This window comes from Geotrypetes seraphini, chromosome 15 (assembly GCF_902459505.1).
Source record: "Geotrypetes seraphini chromosome 15, aGeoSer1.1, whole genome shotgun sequence".
NCBI lineage: Eukaryota > Metazoa > Chordata > Amphibia > Gymnophiona > Dermophiidae > Geotrypetes > Geotrypetes seraphini.
The window spans coordinates 33,816,015-33,840,131 of NC_047098.1; the positions used below are offsets into that span (position 1 = coordinate 33,816,015).

Here is a 24,117-nt window from a genome sequence, read left to right on the forward strand (position 1 = left end):
GTTTGGTTTTGGTAAGACAATAATTACAGAATCTGCCATAGTACCTGATATATTTTCATTATGTATCTGATATTGATATAAATTTAATAAATAAGGCAATATAATATTTTGAAATGTTTTATAAAATTCAACAGTATATCCATCTCCACCTGGAGCGGATCCAACTCTAAGAGATTTCAATGCTAGTTCTATTTCTTTTAATGATATATGTTCTTCTAAACTTCCTTTTATATGTTCTGGAATATTTGGTCCAATAAATGAATTTAAAAATTCTAAGCCATCTTGTTCTTTATTTTCACAAGAATCTGAAGTATATAGACTCTTATAAAAATCAAGAAATTGTTTTACAATATCTTTAGTGCTGGTGTGTGTATTACCTTTTGTATCTTTTATTGCAATAATTTTAGTTTTTCTTTTTTTTGCTTTAAGAAAATTTGCTAGCATTTTTCCAGCTTTATTTGAGTTTCCATAATATCTAAATTGCTGACAGAACATTTCTTTTCTAACAAATTGTGAAGAGAGTTCATTATATTTAGTTTTAACTTTTAATAGTTTTTGTAATACTACATTTTCCCATTTAATAATTAATTTTTTTTCTAATAATTTAATTTCTTCCTCTAATTCCATAAATTGTTTTTTAAGCTGTTTTTTCATAAAAGCCGAATATGATATAATGTTTCCTCTCATTGTCGCTTTACAAGCATCCCATATAATTTCAATATTCATATTGTCTGTGCTATTAATTTGAAAAAACTCTTTCATCTTTACTTTTAGGTCTGTTACAAAATTTTCATCAGCAAGTAAGGCATTATCAAATTTCCAAATTGATGTAAAATTTGTTTTTATATCATTTTTTAGATCAATCCACACACCAGCATGATCAGAAATTATAATGGGATCAATAACTGCTTTCATAACTTTTTGTGCTAAATTACTAGAAACAAATATATAATCAATTCTTGAAAATGATTTATGGACCTGAGAACAAAAAGAATATTCCTGATCATTAAAATGAAGAATACGCCATATATCTACCAAATCACAAGATTGTATCAAATTTTCTAGCCCTAATGATTTTATAATTTTACTAGGTTTCTTATCCAAAATAGGATCCATAACAGCATTGAAATCTCCAGCTACTATCAAATTTGAAGTAGCCAATGGTAGTAATATCTGTTGAATTTTTTTAAAAAACTCCATTTGATTTGAATTAGGAGCATATAAATTAAATAAGTCCAGGGTTGTATTTCCCATTATCATTTTGATATGTACCCATCTTCCTAATGGATCAATTTTTATAAGTTTAAAATCAGCAGTACATTTCTTATTAATAAGTATGGCTACTCCTGCCTTTTTCCCTAAGGCAGGAGCAAAAAAACATTTAGATACCCATCCCCCAATTAGTTTATTAGATTCATTCCCTGTAAGATGTGTCTCTTGCATGAAATAAATATCCGCATTTTGCTTGTGAAGGAAACCTAAAATTTTTTTTCTTTTTACTGGGTGATTCAGACCATTGACGTTAATGGAAAAAATTTTAATTGTCATTTAATAATTTGAGTAAAATTAAATATCTTCTTAATAATAAAATTTTGATCAGATATCTGCACTTTTCTTTAATTATTCTAGATTTAATTATTAATTTTCCCCTCTTCTTATTCCCATCCCCCACCCCTCCCTCCCTTTTAATTAAAAATTGTGTATACTTGGTAGCACGCATCTTAAGTCGATAATAAAGCACTCCATAAGACCTGTTCTTATTGTATTCTATAAATTAAAACATTTGTTATTTAAATGAAATATAATATAATTTAGCCATGTTACACACATATATATATATATATATATATATAATATTCAAAGCATATTATATTGTTAATTTATCTAAATTGTTATATTTGTAATAAATATATATCAATAAATAATCCCTTATTTGTTTTATTTTAAATAATATGGGAATTCAATGATATATAATTAAGTATTTTATGATCAAAAAATCCCCCTCCTATGGAGGAACCCACCGTAAAAGCACATCTCGATTTCACATATATATTTCTTTTACTTTTATGTTAGTTGAATCCAGAAGAGAGAATAATTTCAATACACACTCATTTCCTTCAAGTATATCTCAGTCCACCTTTATTCTTGATTGTAGTTTTCTATTCCGTTTTGAATTTTCATTTTCTCTTCTTTTCTTCTTTTTCCAATGTATGTAGTTCTTCTCTTTATATGATCAATACGATGCAACAACAAGATCTGTCCATAAGTTCAACGGTTATACAAAAGTCTTTCTTTATAGTTCCGGTGTCTGCTCTGTCCATCACATGCAGTTCCCTCGCTTTGACATCTGGGAATCTGAGTCTTTATTCTCTCCTCTGTATCTAATGTTATATATGTTCGAGATGCACCCCCACTGCGCATCCCCCCATGGAGGAAGATCTTTACTTTATATTGTATTAAATTAATTAAAATTATAAAGTAGTCTTTCAAATATTTTCTATTTTTCTAAAAATGAAAATCATTTATCTGAAAATTATTAATTAATATTGAATGTTCCTGAACATCTTTCCTTATAAATTCATTCTTTAATATTATATTATATTTTCTTTTAATACATTCATATCTTTCTTTAATAAACTTAGTTCATGTTTAAAACATTCACTTATTCCCTTAATAGAAGTTTTTTGTTTTTTGTTTTTTTTTGGAATTTTGATTTCATTTGAATTCCATTTTTGAATATCGTTAGTGTAGAATATTTGAATTGAATTGAATATATTACATTCTATATCTTTTTTTCCAAATCAATTTATAATACCTTTTTATCAAATTAGTTATTTAACTATATTCAGTTATCTATATATAGGAACTAAAATATGATAAACAATTTAAGAAGACATTGGTACTTCCTGGTTTTGAATAAATTTTTCTAATTTCTCTGGATCATTGAAAGATAAAGTTTTGTTTCCAATTGTCACTTTCATAGTAGCAGGGTATACCAATCCAAACTTCGCTCCTAATTCTCTCAGCTTTGGTCTTAAATCCAATAACTTCTTTCTTTTAACAGCTGTATTTTTTGCGAAATCCGGCACTAGATGTATAAAAGCATCCTGATACTTCAAACCTTTATTTTTCTTGGCTAGTTGTAATATTTCTATGGCCTGTTGGTGTCGCAATAGTTTAAAAATAAAAGGTCTTGGTCCTTGCTGGTTTACTGCTCTTTTTAATGGCACTCTATGTGCTCTTTCTATTTCTATGGGAAATTTAGTTTGCAACGGAAGTAGCTTGGGAAGTAATTTTTCAATGAAGGTGACAGGATTTCCTATTTCTGCTCCTTCCGGCAAGCCAATCAGACGGATGTTACTTCTTCGTTCACGATTCGAAAAATCTTCCAGGTCTTTAATAAGTATTTCAATTTTTTTCCTGTCTGCTTGGCTATAACAGATTTCCTCTTCAACTGTCAGCATTCTTTCTTCTAAGTTGTTAGATTTCAATTCAAGCACATCCATCTTCTTATTTATATTTGAAACTTCTTCTGTTAAATCGGTAACTTTTTTAGTAATAATAGAAAGCATTTCTTTAATTTCTTTTAACTCTTTCATAACTTCTGTGTCTGTCAGTTTTAAACTGCTCTCCTGCTCCGGTTTTGCCCTTTTGCTACTTCCTGATACAGCGAAGTCGTTTTTATTCTGTTTACCAGTTGCCATCCTTTTTTCTTCTTTATTATTCATAGGACCAGTGAAATTTTAATATATCTTCCGTTTTCATTCAATTTATTTAATCTTTCAAGGTCTTTTTGACGGAGCTCTTCAATTACACGACTTTCTTCATGCGTGTCCAAGCCACGCCCCAAGAGAAAGCACAGTTACTTACCGTAACAGGTGTTATCCAGGGACAGCAGGCAGATATTCTTAACACATGGGTGACGTCACCGACGGAGCCCTCGGTACGGACCTTTTTAACTAGAAGTTTCTAGTTGGCCGCACCGCGCGTGCGCGAGTGCCTTCCCGCCCGACGGAGGAGTGCGTGGTCCCCAGTTAGGATAAGCCAGCTAAGAAGCCAACCCGGGGAGGTGGGTGGGACTTAAGAATATCTGCCTGCTGTCCCTGGATAACACCTGTTACGGTAAGTAACTGTGCTTTATCCCAGGACAAGCAGGCAGCATATTCTTAACACATGGGTGACCTCCAAGCTAACAAAGAGGGAGGTGGGATGGTTGGCCATTAGGAAAATAAATTTTGTAACACAGATTGGCCGAAGTGTCCATCCCGTCTGGAGAATGCATCCAGACAGTAGTGAGTAGTGAACGTGTGAACTGAGGACCAAGTGGCCGCCTTGCAGATTTCCTCGATGGGCGTGGAGCGGAGGAAAGCCACGGAAGCAGCCATAGCTCGGACTCTGTGGGCCGTGACAGTTCCTTCCAGTGAGAGACCGGCCCGAGCGTAGCAGAAAGCAATACAGGCAGCAAGCCAATTTGAAAGTGTCCGTTTGGAGACAGGACGACCCAAACGGTTGGGGTCGAAAGACAAAAAGAGCTGAGGGGCTGTTCGGTGAGCTCCGGTACGATCAAGATAGTAAGCAAGGGCACGCTTACAATCCAGCGTGTGCAACGCCTGTTCCCCAGGATGCGAGTGAGGCTTAGGGAAGAAGACGGGCAGCACAATGGACTGGTTGAGGTGAAAAGCTGAGACCACCTTGGGAAGGAATTTAGGGTGGGTACGCAAAACAACCTTGTCATGGTGAAAAACAGTGAAAGGTGGGTCGGCAACCAGTGCATGTAGTTCGCTAACCCTCCTGGCAGAGGTGATGGCAATTAGGAAAAGCACCTTCCAGGTTAGAAGCCTGAGAGAAGTAGTGGCAAGAGGCTCAAACGGAGGTTTCATAAGAGCTGAGAGAACCACATTCAGGTCCCAGACGACAGGAGGAGGCTTGAGAGGCGGTTTGATGTTGAAGAGGCCTCTCATGAATCTGGAAACCAGAGGATGAGCCGTGAGAGGTTTTCCAAAAATAGGCTCGTGAAACGCAGTGATGGCGCTGAGGTGGACTCTGATGGAGGTAGTTTTGAGGCCAGCGTTGGACAGAGAGAGCAAATATTCCAAGATAGTTTCCACCGCTAAGGAGGTGGGTTCCTGATGATGCCGGAGACACCAGGAGGAAAATCTGGTCCACTTCTGATGGTAACATTGGAGAGTGGCCGGTTTCCTGGACGCGTCCAAAATGAGGCGGACCGGTTGAGATAGGTTCTCCGGAGAGGTCAGCCCGAGAGAAACCAAGCTGTCAGGTGGAGCGAAGACAGATTGGGATGTAGCAGAGACTGATGCTGTTGCGTAAGTAGAGTAGGAAACACAGGAAGAGGAATGGGCTCCCTGGAGCTGAGTTGGAGCAGGAGGGAGAACCAGTGTTGGCGAGGCCACCGAGGTGCGATGAGAATCATGGTGGCGTTGTCCTTGCGGAGTTTGGACAAGGTCCGCAACATCAGAGGAAGTGGAGGGAAGGCATACAGGAACCGATCCCTCCAATCGAGCAGGAATGCATCCGGGGCCAGACGGTGAGGAGAGAAGAGTCTGGAGCAGAATAGGGGCAGTTGATGATTGTGAGGAGCTGCAAAGAGGTCCACCTGCGGAGTGCCCCATCGAGCAAAGACGGAGAGCAGAGTCGGGGGGTCCAACGTCCACTCGTGGGGTTGAAGGATGCGACTGAGATTGTCGGCCAGAGAGTTCTGTTCGCCCTGGATATAGACCGCCCTGAGAAAGAGATTGCGGTCCGTGGCCCAGGTCCAGATGCGCAGAGCCTCCAAACAGAGGGGGCGAGATCCGGTACCGCCTTGCTTGTTTATGTAGTACATGGCGACTTGATTGTCCGTGCAGAGGAGGAGGACTTGAGGGCAGAGGAGATGTTGGAAAGCCTTGAGAGCGTAGAACATGGCTCTGAGTTCCAGGAAATTGATGTGATGACGACGCTCCTGTGGGGTCCACAGACCCTGGGTGCGTAGATCTCCTAGGTGAGCTCCCCATGCGTAGGGGGACGCATCTGTGGTGATGATCATAGAGTGGGGGGGCAGATGAAAAAGCAGACCCCTGGAAAGATTTGAGGAGTTCAACCACCATTGGAGAGATTGCTGAAGAGATGATGTCACAGATATGGGATGAGAAAGAAGGTCCGTAGTCTGTGACCATTGGTTGGCGAGAGTCCACTGAGGTGTACGAAGGTGGAGGCGTGCCAGAGGAAGGACATGTACCGTCGAGGCCATGTGACCCAGTAGGACCATCATCTGTCGGGCAGGGATGGAGGGGTGCCTGAGTACCTGACGGCAGAGATGGAGCAGAGTTCGCTGGCGATCGGAGGGGAGAAAGGCCCTCATTAGCGTGGTGTCCAGAACTGCTCCAATGAATTGAAGTCGCTGGGTGGGAAGCAAGTGCGACTTGGGGTAGTTGATCTCGAACCCCAGGAGGTGGAGGAGAGAGATGGTGTGATGAGTGGCTTGTAGCACGAGTTGAGATGAAGGTGCTTTCACCAACCAATCGTCCAAGTAGGGGAACACCTGGAGGTTGTGAGACCTGAGGAAGGCCGCTACCACTATAAGGCACTTGGTGAAGACCCTGGGTGAGGAAGCGAGGCCGAACGGTAGCACCTTGTACTGATAGTGATGGTGCAGTACCTGGAACCGCAGGTAGCGGCGAGAATTTTGATTGATGGAGATGTGAGTGTAGGCCTCTTTGAGGTCCAGGGAACATAGCCAGTCGTGTTGAGAAAGCAGAGGGTAGAGCGTGGCAAGGGAGAGCATTCTGAACTTCTCCTTGACCAGACACTTGTTGAGGTCCCTGAGATCGAGAATGGGACGGAGGTCTCCCGTCTTTTTGGGTACCAGGAAGTAGCGGGAGTAGAATCCCTGCCCCCTTTGATCTGGAGGCACTTCTTCGATGGCATTGAGAAGGAGGAGGGATTGAACCTCCCTCAGGAGGAGGGGGGTTTGAGATGAGTTTGAAGCAGACTCTACGGGAAGGTTGTCCGGAGGTAGAGTCTGGAAGTTGAGAGAGTAGCCGTGGCGGATGATGTTGAGGACCCACTGGTCCGATGTAATGATTTCCCAACGGCTGGAGAAAATGGTGAGACGACCTCCGATGGGTTGTGGAAGAGGTAGCAAGGGTGGATGACTGGCTATGCCCTGGAGAGAAGAGTCAAAAGGGCTGAGTTTGTTTAGTAGGCTGAGGAGGCTTAGAGGGTTGAGAGGCCTGAGATCGAGCCTGAGCGTGATGTTGCTGTTGACGGGGCCGCCTAGATTGCTGGGGAGGCGGATTGAGTGGCCTGGCTGAGAACCTCCGTTGATAAGATGTTTGTGGCCGATAAGGTCGGGTAGGCGGTGCCTTCTTTTTCGGCTTGATCAGGGTGTCCCACCTGGTCTCATGGGCAGAGAGTTTCTGGGTGGTGGAATCCAGTGACTCTCCAAAAAGCTCATCCCCGAGACAGGGGGCGTTGGCCAGACGGTCCTGGTGGTTGATGTCCAGGTCGGAGACTCTGAGCCAGGCCAAGCGACGCATGGCTACAGCCATGGCAGAGGCCCGAGAGGTGAGCTCGAAGGAGTCGTATATTGAGCGGACAATATACTTGCGCATTTGGAGAAGGCCAGAGATGTGCTGTTGGAATAGCGGGACCTTGCGCTCAGGTAGGTACTTCTGGAGGGCAGACAGCTGTTGGACCAAGTGTTTGAGATAGAAGGAAAAATGGAAGGAATAGTTGTTTGCCCTGTTGGCAAGCATGGCATTTTGGTAAAGCCTCTTGCCAAACTTGTCCATGGTCTTACCTTCTCTGCCAGGAGGGGTAGAGGCATAGACACTGGAGCCCTGAGTCTTTTTCAAGGTGGATTCCACCAGAAGGGACTCATGGGGCAATTGAGATTTGTCGAATCCAGGAATAGGGATGACACGGTAAAGGTTGTCCAGTTTACGGGGAGCACCCGGTACCATGAGGGGATTTTCCAAGTTTTTGTAGAAAGTCTCCCGTAGGATGTCATGCACGGGAAGCTTGAGGAACTCCTTAGGAGGTTGCTCAAAGTCTAAGGCTTCTAAAAAGGCTTGGGACTTTTTGGAGTCAGATTCCAGGGGAAGGGACAGAGCAGCAGACATTTCCCTCAGAAATTTAGAAAAAGAGGACTGTTCAGGTTTAGAGGTGGCATCAGGTGCCGATGGTTCCTCATCAGATGAGGAGGGATCCTCCTCGGTACCGAGGGGAGTCTCCTCCCATAAATCAGGGTCCCTGACCTCTGGTGCATGTCGAGACACCGGGGTGGAGGGTGCGGTGTGGCGAGTCTTGGACAAAGATTTACCAGAGCGCACCGAAACGGTACCGGGGGAGGACGATCGGCGTCGTTCTCGGTCCCGAGAAGAGTGCCGTACCGCCTGGTGCCGAGGAGGATCCACTGTGGGTTGAGAATGAACCACTGGATCATCATGAAGTTGTTGGGCTGAAAGGATCGGCATAGAGGTGTTTACCGGTACCGAAGGAGTGGACACCGGGGGCTCGGTGCGGGGCTCGGGCCGGTCTGGTACCGGAAGGAGCGGTGCCAGGATAGAGGGTAGCAGTTGTTCAAGTTGTTTCTTCAACTGCTCCTGAAGCTGAGTTTGTAGAATGGCCGAGATACGGTCATCTAGGGGTGGCATCGGAACCGCTTTCTTTTTCTTCGGTTCCTTGGATGCCGCTCCACGCCCCGGCGATGAGGAGGCCGATGACGAGGCACTCACCGATATCGGGGCGGAGCGTTTACGGGACCGGTGCGATGCCGGTAGAGACGGTGTCGCCACCGTAGCAGGAGGGCGCTCGAGGGAAGAGGAAGGCTTCTTAGCCGGCTTACCTGGCGCCAGCGGCGCCGATGCGGGGTCGGTCGGTGTCGAGCTTGACGGTGCCGATTTTTGCGGTACCGCCGTTGAAGGTGAGGAATCCATCGCCGACTCGGTGCCGAAGAGAAGGGTTTGCTGGATTCTTCGGTTTTTAAGAGTTCGTTTTTGCAAAGTGGCACAGCGGGTGCAGGAGTCCGCCCGATGCTCCGGACCCAGGCACTGCAAACACCAATTATGTGGGTCAGATACGGAGATCAGGCGTGCACACCGCTGGCACTTCTTAAAACCGACCTGCGGGGGCATGAAGGGGAAGATAGCCTCCGCAAAATCGAAGTCCGAGGCCTGTATAATGGCAACAGGCCCCGCCGGGGCAAAAACGAAAGAAAAAGGAAAAATCAAAGTTTTTTTTTTTTTTTTTTTGCAATTCAAATAAAAAGGAAACCCGAAGGTAAAGAGAGAAAAAATAAGGAAAAAAGCGCGAGCGGGAAGGCAAAAAGTGATTTCAACGGCCGTTGAAAAAATACACGCGTCTTCTTCGCTCCGCGGAAACGAAGAAACTGGGGACCACGCACTCCTCCGTCGGGCGGGAAGGCACTCGCGCACGCGCGGTGCGGCCAACTAGAAACTTCTAGTTAAAAAGGTCCGTACCGAGGGCTCCGTCGGTGACGTCACCCATGTGTTAAGAATATGCTGCCTGCTTGTCCTGGGATAAATTCAAATCTAAACTCAAGACTTTTCTTTTCAAAGATGCTTATCCCTTTTCATTCTAACCTCAGCTCTTTCAATCACTCTCATGAAGCTTTTTGAAGTATCCTGAAATAACAAAAATGTTTCTTTTGAAGCGAGCACTACATAATGTATTTTCCCTCCCTTCTATTTTTATCTCAATGTATTTACTAACTTACCCTCACCTTTCCCCTTTTGTTTCGTGTGCTGGTCCATTCAATCTCCCTTTTTATTTATTTTTTAACTCTAGATAAGTTATATCTTATTTTATTTCATTTTTTATCTCTACTTTATTGTAAACCATTTAGATACCTATTTGATAAACGGCATATCAAAAATAAAGAAACTTGAAGGGAGGGGGGAAGATCTAGGCACTGACACTGGAGTCACACAGTCATCATGCCAATAGTTTGGGAGGGGAGCACTTTCCTCATAATCCCTTCAATGTATTCTGAGGAAACCAACTTCAAACCATTCCAAAAATTTTGGTTTTGGGGGTATGCTCCTCCTCCCATATTGCATACAGCTTTTAAATCTGGGCTCGATGGTTTTAAAGTATAGCAATATTGTGCATTAGGATTGCAGTTGGGTTTACAGAGGTTTTGGACCTCTCTTCCTTAGTATTTGCTTGAAGGACCTTTTATCTGAAGTTTTTTTCCAGAGAAGGCCGACACATTTTCATTGACCAAACTTAAGACCAATACAAATATATCAAACTACATGATCTTTCGAGATTATATTTTTTGGGGATGACTAGCTAAGCCTACACTATTTTCTAAAATAAATATAGCTCCCAGCACTCTGAAAATTAATTTCTTCATTACTACAGCCATCATCTCTATAAGTCACCCAGGGTTTGTAGCTAGGTCACTAGAATCCTAGACAGCGTCCCACAGATGTATGGGGTGCGCACAGCAAGGAGATCTAAGGAGTCAACCCAGGCAAGGAGATTTCTACAAACTGATGCCTGTCTTTTATTCCAATTAAAGTCCAACCAAACCCAGAATCTTTGGTTTAGAGAACTGCACATGGACAGAAATTTCATCCATCCCCAGTGGAATTTAATCCATCCCCACCCATACCCACAGGAGTCAATGCTATTATTTATTTGCTCACAGCCTTCTGTCTCCTCTCAACCCCAGGTGCCTCCTGTGTTTTGTTTATTTAGATGGTATTCACTATTCCACCAATGAGTGTTCCAAATCTCAGTCTGTTGTTACTACTGCCTTTCTGAGTATTGCAAGCCTCATTCTGGTGCTCAATTTTCTCTCTGTCCATGCTTCATTCTGGAGTCACCAGAGATTTTGACTACATTCCCACGGCAGTTTCTTCCATCCCTGAGGGAATCCCTTGGCAAGTTATCCCATACCTGCAGGTTCCCTAGGATTCCTACAATCCACATTCCTGTGCAGCTCTCTTATTTTGGTTTTCTGCCTAAACTGAATCTGCAAACTTAATTAACTGCTCAGTTTCAGCAGAAACTGAAACTCTCCACCACTCCCTCCGCCACACATGACCAAAAAAGTACCCCTCCTGAACACCCCCCAGTACTGGCCCCAACAATCTCTGTCACTCCCCCCTCCCCAAAGGCCCTCCCCAGACTTATGTTAGGAAGTCCTGGTGGTCTAATGGCCTCTTTGTGGCAGAAGCGAACCCCACTTGTTCCTGTCCCATGTTACTGCTCTGTCACAATGGCTAATGAGACTGCTGTAGGAAGTCCCAGCATCCATTTTGTGAATGGAACCAGCAAGGGCAGAAACTGATCTCCTGCCATACTGGTTCATTTCCGATCATGAAATGGCTGCTGGGACTTCCCTTAGCGGTCTCGCAAGGCTACCATGGGAAGTCTTGACAGTTTATTGCAGCAGAGCAGCAGCACAGGACAAGAATGAGTGGGGTTCATTCCTTCACCTGAAAAGGCCACTAGATCATCAGGACTTCCTAAGGTAGGCCCAGAGAGAGTCTTCAGGTGGTTGGGAAGCATGGATGACGGCAGAGAGTCATTGCAGGGGGGAAGGGGAGAGTGATTGCGAGGAGGAAAGAGTTTTGGTTTCAGTCATGAATACACAGGCATTTTCAGCAAAAAACAAACAAATCTGGATTTCAGATACTGAAACATTTCCTAAAGATGGTCACATTTATGCCTGATAGGGAATAGATGTAAAAAGTTAGCATGTAAAGATGTTTACCCACCATAATGCACATAATCCCTGAGGTAGAGGTTAATTCTATAAAAGCCACTATACATTAGAAAAAATGATTATATCATATCTCTCAAAATCCAGGCAAGTACACTCTGGCTTTTTCTGTCCTTAATAACATACAAAGTAACACACCTTCTCCCTGGGCCCAGCCATCCACTCTCCTGTGACCAAGTCTGGCGCAGTTTCAGAAGATACTCTCCCCTTCAAATATGCCAAAAAAGGGGAAAAAGATTATAATGAAAAGGGATAACCTTTGAGCAGCTAAAGCAGAAAAAATAAAAAATACTTCCAGTTCATTATCATTACAAATATTTATTGGGAAAAGTAACTTTTCCTTGTTACCACACAGTACAATCCTGGCTTCAATCTCACAGCAAAACTCACTCTTCAAATGTCAGCCTTCCAATAGTGAGGATATCATCACGAGATGGTGTATAAAGTGAGCCAGACACTGGGAAGCCATTTTTGCGAGGAGTTACTGAAGCAGCAGTTATGATTTTGGAGAATTTCCCCTGATGAAGCTAATAGCGAAACAGGGTCTTGTCGGAAAATCTATGCACTGCTATTAATATGAACCTGGGAATGAATTTGTATCTACATTGATTGTTTTGGCTGCAACCCCTGGATTTGGTTTCTCCACTATGAACATTTTGCTGTTGGAAATGGGACACTTCTGCAGATGTGTTTAGTTTACCTCTATGAAATATTTAAGTTAGTAAATGAACTTGATTTAAATATATCATCATTGAAGAAGCGGTAATGGAGGGGATTTTTTTTTTTTTTAGACCAGGCATGTATTTCCTATTGCAGCTTTAAAGCTAAAATTGATAAATCCAGGAGATATTTGTTGTTCTGTATCACTGGAGATACTGAGGTCTTTTGTCTCCATATCTCTATATCCTCTATTCTCGAACCGGCTGCCATTCAAACCCTTGTTCACTCTCTGATTATTTCCCACATAGATTACTTATACCATGGAATCACACAAAAAAAAAATCCACCAACTGAAGTTGATTCAAAATACTGCCATTAAACTTATCCATAACGCAAAAAAATACGATCATGTCACCCCTTTGCTACATGAGGCACACTGGCTTCCTGTCTCACATCAAGTTCCTTACAAAATTCTCCTCTTGGTATTTAAAATTAAACTCACCCACTCCCCATCTTTTCTTGATAAGTATCTTATTCCTTATGCTTCTCCCTGAGATCCACTGATCTTAACCTACTGACGGTTCCGTCTCTCAAAGATCTTTTCTACACTCAAAATTTTATCTTTTCTGTCAAAGCCCCTCCCTCTGGAACGCAATCCCATCTCATCTTCAATCAGAAAACTTACTCGATAAAAACTTTTTTATTTCAAGATGCATACCAAAATTCTGGATAAGATTCCTTTTTTCTTTCAACTTTTAATTGCTCAAAACAACCGCTTTTATGAAGCGACCTCCCTCCCTCCCTTCCCCTTTTTGTTCTCTCCCTACCCTTCCTACCTCCCTTTTACTTTTATTTTGACTTCGATATAATTTTAAATCGTCCCCTCCCTCAGTGCCTTCCGTACCTACTTTGACCTTATCTTTGTCTGTTTTTTTAAGTTCCCTTATTTTTTTTTATTATTGCATATTTTTTAAACTCTAATTTTAGGAATTGTAAATCGTCCAGATATTTGTTTGATAGTCGGTATATCAAATTGTAAATAAACTTGGAAACTACCTGAATGATTCATTGAGGGAATGATAACAGTTAGATTGTTTCTGTCTCTGACAGAGTGAATTAATATTTTTGGGTGAATTTTTGAGCCTTCAGTTAGCACATATGGGTAGATAGGTGTTTGTCCACTAAAGGCTGACCAATTAAATAGTCGAAAAGCTAATCGCTGCATAGATCAGGGAGTTTAGGGTGATCAAAAGTATTCTTCCCACTGTGCTTTGATGGCAGCTCTAGACTCCAGAGGGGGACATTTTCTAGCTCCAGAATTCCAGATGTTTTGTGCAACTGGTGCTAAAACTGCTAACTATTTAGGGGGTGGAATAGAGTCAACATGTGGAGAAGATTAAAAGGGGAAGAGCAGCCCCCTCCAATTACACACAAAACAGAGGTGCAGAGGACATGCAGGAAAGCAAACTTTGCATCACTCATCTTAGTGTGGTGTGTTGACAAGTCCCAAAATGTCACTTTAGAATGTTTTCTGATCTCCGATGGGTTTCAGGAAACCAAAGAGGAGATTCTGACTAAGTTCAAACTTTAAAGACACCTGATCATCTTATTCATGGCTAGCATCATTCCCTTCAGATCGGAAATGCAAGAAAAGCCAAGTCGAGGGGGAAATCCCCCCCCCACAACACACTGCTCATGGGTGCATTACTCTCCCATCACGCTGATATATGTATTAACCCTACCTTTCTTCCCTTCTAGTTCAATGTAACATTATCTCTGGGCATTATACTGGGGAACAGAGATGGGCCATAACAAATAATTGAGCAGGGGTGATAGGATGGTGCTTTTAAATTAATAAGGTGTCCCCATGGGTAACCAGTCTTTCTCCATTTTCCCTGAGGGGTAGTCCAATGAAGAAATTGATTAGTAGTAGTATTAAAAAAGACAAAAAAGATAAGACATTTGTAATAGATAACAGGACAATTGAGTAATTAATAAAAAGTATTTATGGTATTGAAAGAAGTGCGCTAGACAAATATATATTTTATTATATAATTTAGTTTTCATTTCCAGATTTACGATATTCTAGTTGACACTCCTCCTGAAGAAGCCATTAGGGCGAAACTCAGGACTGAGTTAGGGAGATGCCAAGAGATTTGCACATATGATTTGATACGAGGTGGAGGATTCCTGCGGAGCCACATTGTTTAATTCACCATTGTTGGAAATTATAAGCTAAGTGTGATTGATCAGTATATCAATAAGAATACTCTATTATATACCAGCCCTGGTGACTATTTAATGATCAATAGGCAATAACACAATGGATTCAGCCAAGGGACGCATAAGTATAATGATGGTCCCGATTTGATCTCGCTGTGGCTCCAATGCAGGAGATTGGGCACTGAACACTTATGATTTCATTAATTACTTATTTATTTGTGTATGTATATGTGTATATGTATATATATATATTTGTTGAAGATTGAACAGACCAGTGAACTTTTGGGACTTAACCCTACCCCACACATACACATGCTGCTGCATTTTCATGGGTATTTGACTTCCAACTCAGGTTTAAAAACAAAAGGTATCACACACCAAATCATGCAAGATTACCTTTCCTTACACCACTTCATCAGGAAATATCCCCAAAGCATTTACAGTATTAGAACATACAGGTCTCACCAACCTGCCCATGCTGACCTGCTTTGTTTCTGGGGATCTGTAACCTGCTGGTACCAAATCAGCTATATCACAAGGCTTTGCTTCCTTTTGGTGCCTTTTCATTAGTCCTCTCAGCTTTCCCCCTGCCTCTGTCCTACTGGTGAGTGGTTACAATCCTCTACCTATTCAGAGATGCACTCCTAAGCATATCTACCTCACTGGATAGACCATCATTAGCTATGTGACTGTTTCTAAAAATGTAACATCCCAACTCTGTTCTTACTGTGATCAAAAAATATGAAGAGCAAACAAAGGACGTTAGACCTTCTGGTCCGCCCAGTTTCATTCCTGATGCAATGCCACAGACCCCAGCCAATCTCTGACTTTTCCATCACATTTTCAACCTTTTCTTTACCAAAATTTCATATTAACAATGAACTAACCTTGCACAGTTATATGGGAAGCCTTCTCTTTTCCAGAACTCATGCTCCGCTTGGTAATTAATTTGGTTATGCTTTTTGTCTGATGTGTGGGCATGTAGAAAATGCACATGAGTGTGTCGGGATGTGTTGTATGTGCATGGATGATTGGACAAATACTTTTGGGCAGCTATGTATGTTCACATTTCCTCATGCACTAGAAATATGGTTGTAGTCTAAGAGCATCTATTAGTTCTACACCTGATATATTGAGGTCTGGTGTCCTCAAGAAATTTACACCAGCAGTCGTCTATACCAACCCTCCCTATAAGCCATCTTTGAACACAAGAATTAAGTCAAACTGGTCTCAGATTCCACACCATTATTGTGTCTTTTTATCCAGTATCCCACCACCCTTCACTGCCAGAACCAAGATCATCCTGTCTGTGGAAATGCACATCACACAGGAGCTCAATGCACCATCAGAACAGCTACTAGTGCAGGTTAGGAGCCTTCCCTTCAGGTGTATAAGCATGCAGTATAGTGTTAGTGAACACACAGTGAAGTACCTCCACCTCCACTTCTGCTGTTGCTTTCCGCATGGCTTGCTCAGGCTCTGCCTTTACCTCGAGCACAGGAGATAGCATTTCTGGCTTTTCTGGGACTGACTCGTTGGGAGGCTTGGGGGGTGGTTTGACCCCCTGAACTAAAGGCTTCCCTTCTTTCTTCTCAGGAGGCCTGGATCGAGGTTTGTGCTCTTTTGTCCTCCCTCGTGACATTAAGTTCGTCAAACCAGCAGAAATCTCATCCTTGGAGTTGTCCTTCCTGGTTTCCATCTTCCGTGCTAGGACAGGTGGGGGTGATGGCGACAGAACTCTTGAATGAGCCTTGAGCTCTGCTTTGGTGCTTCCCATCTGCCCTGGTGGCTCCTTCACACCAGCTGCTTCATCACCTGGTAAGACTTTCCGCACCATTTTCTTCATCGCTTTCACCATCTTGTTTTTTGTAACCACAAGCGAGTCATCAGTAGCAGTCTCAGCACTGGGCACTGAACTGCATCTCCTGTCCTCAACACCATTAACCATGCCAGGAAGCTCTCCAGTGTCACCATTCAGCATCAGTTCAGGACTCTTCGCTCTGAATGGACTCTGGCCTGGCTCTGGACTCCTGTCTTTCACTGGACCTAAAGAAAGTTCCAAATTGTTTGATGGCGCTGGGCTTTTCAGCACATGTGCCCTATTATCCGCTGCTTCCATATTTTCTGACTTCATTTATAAACATTTACATGTGTTAAAAAAAAAAAATGGAAAAGAAACTTGATGAGAAAAGCAGTGCAAAAAAATTCCTGACAGAAGAAATTATATACTTTAGCAACTGCTAAAAACACAAAGACTTTCTTGAAACTCAACATTCACAAAACAATTACTGACCATTAACAGGATGAAATTGATAGAGGGTAGGACAAAAGTTCAGCAGAAAGACTTCGCCAATATAACAAACCCTTGAGCCATCAGCCTCTGCTGCTTTACAGCATGTGAAGCCAGAGCAAATCTGCTTCAGATCTTCAGAAGGAAAATGAATCAGAGCTGAACTCAGTTTCTGGAATACCTTAGAAGAGATGCATCAGCTCACACAGAAAATCCTTTCTAAAGGTACCCGTAGCACCCTATCTGAGTGTTAGGGCTTTTAATACTTTTCTGATGTCATTCAGGGGCAATGCTGGGAGCAGCATGAGGGTTATGAGTCAGCTGCTCCGTTTGCGCTCTCCTGCTCCCTCACCCATAACCTAATAATACCACTGGCAGCAAGGGGCATTCACAGAGTGTAGCTCATTGAAAACATGCACACAGTCACCTCTGGGGTGGAAAGGCTACTGACAATTTTGATGTCTGATGGCCACAAAATATTGCAAAGAAAAGAGGTTTATAAATAAATTCTGGGCGAATGGACCTAGTCACAAAATAAGTGAGATAGGGGAGGAACCCTTTGAACTGGAATCACAAATATTCTGCTGGCTCCTTAATCTAATCACCAGCCCATATGAAACCCACACCTAGTTCTACCAGTGCACCTCACTACTTCCCTGCAGTGTTCCTTGCTTTTCCAGAACACTCAGAGCCCTGCCACTGACTCCAGTCCTGCCACATATTCCCTAATGCTGTGTTAACGAAAAGTTGACTTTTATGTAACCATTAAGTCATTACATTGACCTACTGTGAGTGAAAGCAGAGCGGTGGGGTGGGGGGGAGAGAATTGCCCAAAATACTACAACTGGCAAGAGAAATAAGAGTTAGTGACCAGAGTCCTGCTGTAATGTAGGGAATCTGTCAGGGACTAAAGCACAGGTCAGCCCAGAAACCAAATCCCAGCAAACAAATCGTGGCACAGCCATATCTGACAGTGACACAAGCCCTGGTGAACACAGGACATAACCCAGACTGTACCGCATGGTTTATGCTACACAGACATTAATCATTCCTAGGCCCCTACTTAATTCATCTTAGGCCCCGCTATACCTGCCATAAAGTTATCTCCTCACTGCAGGTCAGCACATGGCTTCCACACACACCAGGAAACAAACTCTGGCTCCAAATAATCAGCATCAAGACCATCCCCAGATGACTACTGATAAGGGAGAGCAGCTCTGTAAGCAAAAATCATTTTCCTAGCAGAGGTGAGGGGAAACACCCACCAGATGCTCACTGTGCAGCAGTGCTCAGAAACCAGATTACCATATTTTTCGCTCCATAAGATGCACTTTATTCCCCCCAAAAGTGGGTGGAAATAAGGGTGTGTCTTATGGAGTGAATACCCCCACACACACAAACTGCACCCTTTTTTAACACCCCCCCAGCACATTTTTTAATTGCCGGCGGTCCTTATGGAGCGAATACCCCTACCACACCTTTTTTTTAAAAAACCCGCACCTTTTTTTAATTGCCAGTGATCCAGCGCCCATCTCCACCCCTTCCTTTTCAGTGGCAGAGCCGCGATGGTGTCCCGCCTTCCAATTGGCGGAGGGCAAATGGAGAGGGCGTGTTCGTAGGTACGTGGGTGCTAAGTAGATGAAGTGGCACAACATGTGTTTTCCACAACACTTTGTTTGCCTTGCAGGCTCCGCTCCGGACTCGCCGCCTGTTTACACCGGAGAAGCGGCAGGGCTCTGAGCGGCATAATCAGATCGTGCATCCTGGTCGGCCGTGGCTCTCCCTAGGCTGACTTCATCTCTCACTTCTGCTATGCGCACAGATTTCCACATGAACCCATAGGAAGCAGACAGGCAGGACGAGAGATTGCAGAGGCCCGCAAGAGAAGAGGACTCGGAGGCAGCTGTCCAGCGAGGAGGGGCAGGAGCGCTGGACCACCGGCAATTTAAAAAAGGTGTGGGAGGGGGTTAATAAAAGGTGCGGGCGGTTATTCGCTCCATAAGGAGCGCTAGACCGCTGACATTTTTAAAAAATGTACCGGGGAGGCTGCGGGCTGCCTACCACCAGAAGCACCAGACTACCAGACGCACCTATTTGTAGAGGAGGAAAAACCAAGAAAAAAAAATTCTGAACCAAATTTGTTTCCTTGGTTTTTCCTCCTCTACACGTAGGTGCGTCTTATGGTCAGGTGCATCTTATACAGCAAAAAATACAGAAGGCTGTAAAGAGACCATCGAATAGCCAGGGGCCAGACTGTACCAGCAAGCGTGAAGAGGGACTGGGAGTAGAGAGGCTTACACTTCTAGTACTGCTTTCAGCGCATAAGTATCTATATTAATTGCTGCCAAATATTAAACACTCCCTTCACTGTGCCCAGCTATGAGTAATTTGTGTTGGGTTTAGCATCCCCAATCATTTTAAACAGTTAGCTCCTATGTCTACACTCACATGAGCACAGCCCTCAAGAATAGAACATTAACCCTTAGAAATCTGCTGGAACATGTGTGTGATAATTTGGTGTTCAGTAAAACCAGATATTCTCAGTCCTGGTTCTGGCACTATCTGCAGCCATTGGAATAAGCTAATAAGGGATGACACGAGCTGGGCAGAAAATACTGCTTAGCCTAGAAGTGCTTTGCTATTTTTACACCAAATTTCATTGCACTGCAGGTAGCAATTCGAAGATCACCCAACTGGAGCTCCAAACATCACCCATCACACCCAGCTTCAGCCAAGTGCATTAGGGATGGGCTCCAACTTTGTGCAGCATGAAGTTATCCTGGCCAACCTGGAGTACTAATATCTGTGCATCTGAAGAGAAATCAAAGCAAAGGTGGCTGCACAGGACCCAGTACAACCCAGGAAGAAATGACAGACTTTGGAAATAAATTTGATCTGGTCTCACTGTTAATATGACACTTAACAACAGAATCCATGGAGAAACTTACAGCCTCACTAGCAGGAGAGCTGTTTTTTTTCTTAGACCCTGGTTTGTCTTCGTCCTTAACCTAGAGATTTCAAATAAAACAGATGGAGCAAAGTCAATCAAATCAAGGTTTGAAATGATGCCTTAAGAACCACACTGGGATTTTGCGTATGACCTTACACCACGAATGGCCAACTGTGGCCCTCAAGGGTCACAACCTAATCAGATTGTCAAGATTTTTTTACAATGAATATGCATGAGATTTGGTTACATACAATAGAAGCAGTATGTGCATATCAATCTCATGCATATTCATTGTAAAAAATCTTGAAACCTCTACTGGGGTGTGACCAATGCTCCCTGTAAGGAATGGCTGAGTGTGTGCAAATTTTTTCTCATGTTACAAGCAACAATTTCTAAAAAAAAAAAAAAAATTTTATGTGAGCAACAAGTTCTAAAAACACCAACAATTTTCCAGATTTGCAATTCTTTTTGTGAGGAATCATGAAAATCTGTGAGCAATACTCCTAGAATAAATAAGCAATTGTTTACATGCTCAGCTTAGAGCAGGGGTGTCAAAGTCCCTCCTCGAGGGTCGCAATCCAGTCGGGTTTTCAGGACTTCCCCAATGAATATGCATGAGATCTATTTGCATGCACTGCTTTCATTGTATGCTAATAAATCTCATGCATATTCATTGGGGAAATCTGAAAACCTGTCTAGATTTCAGCCTTCGAGGAAAGACGCTGACACCCCTGGCTTAGAGAGAACACAGGTTGTGATCCTCAAGGACTCTGGTTGCCCACCCCTGCCCTACACTCTGCTAGAGATTAACTAGGGGTGCCTTCGCTGGAGGGCCAGCAGAGTTGCAAATACAATAAGAAGTAGTTCAGAGGTGAAAGATATGTGTGTTAGTCTGCTGCCCCGTTATCAGACTTACTAATGTCACTAACTCGAGACTGCAGCGAGCATTCTGGCATTCTCCCCACACCTGCAATTATTTAATTAAAGTTCTGTTAATAGGGATGAGAGGAAGGAAAGATAGCCTTTGTAGCTATTGATGGAGCCCTGAAGAAGTCCCTGTACTAAGCTCAGATTTAGGTCTTCCAATAGTTAGAAAGGAAGGTACACAAGTGAACCTCTCATATATCAAACCCAGTAATTACCTCTCACTTCCATGACAGATTACTGAAGATAAGTTGAGTATATAGTAACATGCAGTCGTCTCATGTCCCTACTTCCCTCTAATGTAGTGTATCACAAACTATGTGCTGCAACACACTAGTGTGCTGTCTGAGATTTCAAGTGTGCCACAAGACGCTAGGGAGGAGAGGCACTGGCGGTGGCTGACTGCCTACAGGACGTGCCTCTCTGAGCATCTTCTTTTGCAGCACCCCACACTGGCGGCTCAGGCTCTCCCTCCCCCCCCCCCGGTCTGGAGGGCCTCAACGCACAGATGTCGGTGTGATGTCATCGCATCGACGTTCGTGCACTTCCAGGTGCCCTCGAGCTGCAGCTGCTGGTTTAGTGTGCCGCGGTTGGAAATAGCCTGCGAGACATTGCTCTAATCTATGACTGAATGCAGGACTACGGATTCCAGCAAGCTAAGGACAGACTGCCCCAGCCCAGAAGTGACATGCCCTGGATGTGAATTCATAACTTCTACTGCATCATGGATCAGCTCAGCATGACAGGGTTTGGTGGGTGGAGGGGAGGACTCTTCAACCTGAGTCATGTAAACCAAAAGGGCATCATGAGCGGGAGCTAGCCATGGGCAGTCAACTCTTCTCTAGGGAGATTGATGTACTTTATGCAGGTTCAGTGCAATCTTTGCAACTAATAAAATAGGCAATGTGAAAGGCAGAACCAGACAAGTCAGTGAAGTCCTTAGAGCAGAGTATAAAAAAATCCCTTGACAGTACCCCGATTTCCCTACATGGGCCACAGAATGGCACAGTGAAGGGTAATGGGTTTCAGGCTATCTACCTGTTCATCTGGTCCTCGACTCCGAGCATCAGGGAGCCAGATCACTGCTGCTTCAGGATTTTAAGCACATGAAACTGCTGAATGAACTGGTGTCATGTACGTTAAAAGCATAGGGCAAATAGGTCAATAGTGTTGGAAGGAAGAAACAGTGCTCACACGCTGTAGGGGGCAGAGGGTATGAGTGCCAATAAGACAGCACACAGTGTAGAGCAAAGAGGATGAGTACAGTTACTGGTAAATCTGCTTACAGGCTGAATTAGACACTTGCAGGCAGTATTTACACACCTGCGATCTGCACCTTTAGGTTGTCTTGGCAAGAAAGATGCACTTGTGACTCACAGCTCCAAATCTGCATCTCAAACACCTAAGGCCCCGATGCACAAAAGGTTTCCTTGCAAGTAAGATTGGTTTTAGCACTGGGGTGCCTGGGGAGGAGCTTTAAGCACCTAGGTCAATCGGGGCCTTAGGATACACCAGGAAGGGGAAGGCCTGCCATTTTGAAGAGGCAGGAGGCAGTGGACATAACCTCCTATAGGTCTTCATTAGAATGTACCAGGGAATCTGCTGAACTTTTCCACTGGTGTTGGGGGGGATAGGGATGGCTAGGGGGGATCGGTGGGAGGGAGGGAGGGAGGTATGGGGGGTTGGGGGATGGTGGTGGTATGGGGGGTGGCCAAAGCAGGAGGGTGTGGGCATCCTTCCTGCCGATCCTACGGTGGAGTCAGTGGAGGGAGGGGGGGAGGCTGGCACAGGCATCCTGACACGACTTATTTTTTTTAAATGGATGCTTGTGTAACACATGCACAACTGTGCCCATTAAAAACAAAAGCTGCTCTTCCTGCCCCAAACAGCTGCTTCAGGGAGTCCTATGGCTCAGATGATCAGGGCAGGGAGAGCAGCATGACAGGAGAGAGCAGCTGTGCCTAGCGATTGCTCTTCTGAGCAAGAACCAGGAATAGTTCCTCCACCCTTTTACCGGTGACTCTCCGCATAAATAGCATGCATATAATTTGCATGCTATTGTGTTGAGCATCGCTAATAAAAGAAAAAATCTCTTCCACCATGGCATTTTTTTACTGTAGCCAGAGCTTTGTACATCTGGGCTTAATGGATGCTCCAAAATAATCTGTTTCACACTCTTCAAGCTTGTCTAGCTCTGCCACTGAAGTCTGTCATATCCTGGGAACTGTTGCTCTGTATCTATACTCCCAATACTCATCAGCTCAAATACGGCCCCTGCAGCACAGAAGCAACTGGAAAGCCCATCAATGACTATGTGGTCCAGTCCCAACAGTGACATTCCTAATACCCATTAGCCAAACCCATGGTCATAAGGCCCAAAAGTGACCAGAATGCCCACTATGCAGTCCTGCCTTAGAACTGACCCTCCCAGTACCCACCTGCCCCTCCGTGGCCATGCATCTTGTGGAACACCTGAAACTGCATTTTCTATGCAAATTCTAGCAATATCCCCAAAGCAGCAAGACCTCATTGGCACTATGAGCCTGCTAACTGCTTGCAAACAAATCAAGTTTTTCCCTTCCAGGTGATATTGCTTATTAGAGCATTATGGTAAGTTGCTTGTGTCTATACAGCGTGCTCACAAAGTGCAGAGCTACAGAGAATATAAAACACAACTTTCCTTTTGCTCCCAGAATGCAAAGCGAGATGAGAATGCCATGGAGGATCTGTCATGGATCAGCAGCTGCTATATACTGACAGGGAAGAGGAGGTACAGGAGGAGAGGAACAGGAAGATGAAGTTTTTCAGGGTTTGGAGGCAGGCGGAATGAGAGGACCCAAGTTCTTCCTACAGACTAAAGGCAGGCAGGGTGCGTGGAAGGGATGCTGGACACTGAGTAGAGTAGACACTATAAGGTACAGAGACAAAAAAGGGAAAGCACAAGAGATTAGGAAGTCAAAGCATGTCATGAAGAAATGAATAAAAAACATAAAAGGAATGTAAATGAAATGGAACATTAAATGCAGGTACAGGATCACAGATCAGGTTTTGATTATGGTCAAGCAACAATCGTACACCTGAGCACAGAAGCAGCAGCCATACCAGTGTGGAATCTGCAGGAATGCAGAAGCAAAGGGAATAATTAAGTCAATTCTATAATTAGTAATTAATCCACAGGTCTGTTCTGTTAAGCTTAGGAGGAGTGTGTGGCGCAGTGGTTGGATCTACAGCCTCAGCACCCTGGGGTTGTAAGTTCAAACCCCGCACTGCTCCTTGTGCCTCTGGGCAAGTCACTCAGTCCTCCATAGCCCCAGA

At 43.7% G+C, this 24,117-nt stretch overlaps 1 protein-coding gene across 21 annotated transcripts in view; it reads right to left on the minus strand.

Annotated features, from left to right (window-relative positions):
* Positions 1-24,117, minus strand: part of MYO18A (myosin XVIIIA) — a 361,012-nt gene that overhangs the window by 235,201 nt on the left and 101,694 nt on the right. For 11 of the 21 annotated variants that reach the window (XM_033921174.1, XM_033921173.1, XM_033921154.1 and 8 more), the window contains exon 3: positions 11,894-11,962. The exons of 3 other annotated variants lie outside the window; for them this stretch is intronic. In XM_033921174.1, the coding sequence (XP_033777065.1) occupies positions 11,894-11,962 (69 nt within the window). Of the gene's footprint in view, positions 1-11,893; positions 11,963-16,070; positions 16,767-19,876; positions 19,937-23,482; positions 23,711-24,117 lie in introns of all 21 variants that reach the window. 7 more of the 21 variants (XM_033921172.1, XM_033921168.1, XM_033921166.1 and 4 more) reach the window with 2 other exon arrangements.